Source organism: Eimeria mitis, genomic scaffold (genome assembly GCF_000499745.2).
Source record: "Eimeria mitis Houghton genomic scaffold, Emh_scaff6749, whole genome shotgun sequence".
NCBI classification, from domain to species: Eukaryota; Apicomplexa; class Conoidasida; order Eucoccidiorida; family Eimeriidae; genus Eimeria; species Eimeria mitis.
In genome coordinates, this window is record NW_024015832.1 from 1 (window position 1) to 2691 (window position 2691).

Below are 2691 nucleotides of genomic sequence, written 5' to 3' on the forward strand. Positions count from 1 at the left end.
GCTGTTGCTGGTTGTTGTTGTCCTCTCCCTCCTGCTGCTGTTGTTTCCGCTGCTGCTGCTGCTGCTGCTGTTGCTGTTGCTGCTGTTGCGCGGGTACTTTCTTTGCTTCATTATGCATTAGTCTGATTTGTTGTTTTATCTGTTGCAGTCTATCCGTGATGTTTTGTGCTGCTCTATCTAATACTTGTTTTCCTTCTTTGTTTAGAGCCTCACCTGGGGCGTGGAGAGACAGCAGAGCGCTCCAGCATACTGCGCTTTCTCTTTCTATTGCTGCTTCATTTGTTGCTGCTTCTGTTGCTGCTTGCTGCATCTCTATAATATCTATACTCTCTTTCAAAGCCCTCACAAACCACCGGTGTTCATCTAGCTGGTGAGATATCTCTGTCACCATATCATCTGCTCTTGTTAGTGTTTCTGCTGCAGCAGCAAGCTTCAGTTCTTCTCTCTCCTGCTGCTCTCTTTGCTGCTGCGCTTGCTGCATCATCTCTTTCTGTCTCTGCTCTTCTGTATCCTCCTCCTCTTTCTCTTTCTCTTTCTCTTTCTCTTTCTCTTCCTCCTGCTGCTGCTGCTGCTGCTGCTGCTGTTGTTGCTGCTGCTGTTGCTGTTTCTCCTGCTGCAGCTGCTGCTGTTTCGTCTCCATTTCTGTACGCAGCAACGCTGCATACGCGCNTGCTGTTTCTCCTGCTGCAGCTGCTGCTGTTTCGTCTCCATTTCTGTACGCAGCAACGCTGCATACGCGCGTATAAGGTCTAGGTCTCCCTCTGCATATGCAGCAAAAGCTTGTCTATCGGCCCCCAGCATCCCTTTGAAGGATTCGGATAGATTATGTTTTGTTTCTCTTCCTGTTATACGAGTCTTAGCCCACGCTACACTTGTTCTGCGCATGCATTGGAGGTTTGCTGCTGCTGCATGCAACAGAGCAGCAGCACTATCTGCATCTGCTGCACGCAACAAAGGCTGTTGCTGCTGCAGCCGTGCATGCGCAGCACGAGAGCGAGCAGCAAGCATGTTTAAACTGTATTGAGCTGACCTTATAGTCACCATGAAGGGCTCTATAGTACCCCGAACCTGCTGCGACGCAGCAGCTCTTTCTAGTACTCTTATCTCTGATGCATCTATAAGCACTTCTGCTGGTATACGATCGAGTGTTTTTTGTAAACTATCTGCCTCAGATATTGCTGTTGCATGCAGCGCATTCACTGCAGCAAAAGCCTCATCAAGTAACTCAGAAAAAGATGAATCTGCAACAGCTCTTTCTATCGCCGTCACCGTCGTGCTGCGACGAAGACGATGCACAGCTTCCTGTGCAGCTGCTGTACCTACAACTGTAGCCAACTCCTCTGCCTCAGGTATACTCTGACGGAGAGCAGTCAGACGCCATCGAGCTTTCTCAACAGCATCTCGCTGCGCTGGTGGTTCTGCTGCTGCTGCAAGGGTTTCTTCTGCTTGTTCAGGGGGCGGTGCTGTTGGTGATGCTGGTGGTGATGGTCTGTATTCCTCCTTCTTTCTTCCTATGCCTCGAAACAAGCCGTCTGGTGATGCAGAACGAGCAGCAATAACCGAGAGCAGCAACAAACCAAGAAATGCTGTTGCAGAAACTTTCAACAACCTGTGTACAGAACGCCGCCTCTTTTGATGGGGACCTTCTGGTGGGGGGAGCTCAGCAGCATCTGCTGATGAGAGAGGAACTGCTGCTGCTGCTTCTGGTTCTGCTGGTGTCAGTGATGCTGGTGGTGCTGGGATTGCTTCCGCGGTCAGCTCCAGCTCCGATAGAGAAGCATCATCTGCAAAGTCATGATGAAGACGGAAAAAGTCTGTATTCATGTCGGCAGCAGTGTGAGTAAAACTGTCTGTTATGGAATGCCAGTTCACTGCAGCGCCTGCATCCATCTGTTTCATGCAGTGTACATACACCGCGTTGAGCGTGCAGAGTAGAAAGCTCAAGGAAAAGAGAGTCAATCCTCTTCTCCCTTTCCTTCTCCCCCGCATCATAATATGAAAAAAAAACAAAAAAGAGAAAATTAAACAATTATATTTATTCAATTATCTACATTGCAGCCATAGTCAGCCTCAAGAGGCCGTAAACCTCCACCGCAGGTTTCGCACTGATCCTCCCTTCACGTCTCTCCTTTTGGTTGTCCATACATTTGAATGTATTTCGGACTGTTTTATAATTATAATATAACAATTCTTTTCTCTTTTTTAATGCATGCAAGAAACAAGAAACTGCAGCCAATGCGTCGTGAGCATAGCACGCCAATCGAAGCCCTCAGCCCCATCCAGGGGGACTTCGTTCATATACATTTCCCTTTTAATCGTCGATAATATTTTTTGAAATAATGCAGCAAATATTAAAAATTAGTTTAATTACTTACATCTGAAAATATAGATTTATCAGGGAACCCGTTGCCGCAAGGAAAGTTATTTCATGCATCGAACCTCTATGCGTATATACACGAACTTGGGGTGTACATACACCCCAAGTACGACGGATGTAATGAATTTCTTTGTAGCAATGGGTTCTATGGTGACCAAATGAAGTATCTTTATACTACAACTTTGCACCAAAAACAAAAAAATGGTTCAGAGCGTAAACAACAAAAATACGAATGAGATAGGAAGCAGCCCCTGCTGTATAGACACGCTTCGTGTTGTCTCTGTTGTTGATTATTAATATTGCATGTTTTCTTG

The 2691-nt window shown here is 46.5% G+C and overlaps 1 protein-coding gene across 1 annotated transcript; it reads right to left on the reverse strand.

The window, feature by feature from the left end:
- Positions 1-110: 110 nt before the first annotated feature.
- On the reverse strand, positions 111-1824 carry EMH_0088910 (uncharacterized protein; the record flags this gene model as incomplete). Its single annotated transcript, XM_038022958.1, is given in 4 exon segments — positions 111-149; positions 251-667; positions 671-713; positions 1031-1824. Coding segments are annotated over 4 exon segments (1293 nt in total).
- Between the last annotated feature and the right edge of the window lie 867 nt (positions 1825-2691).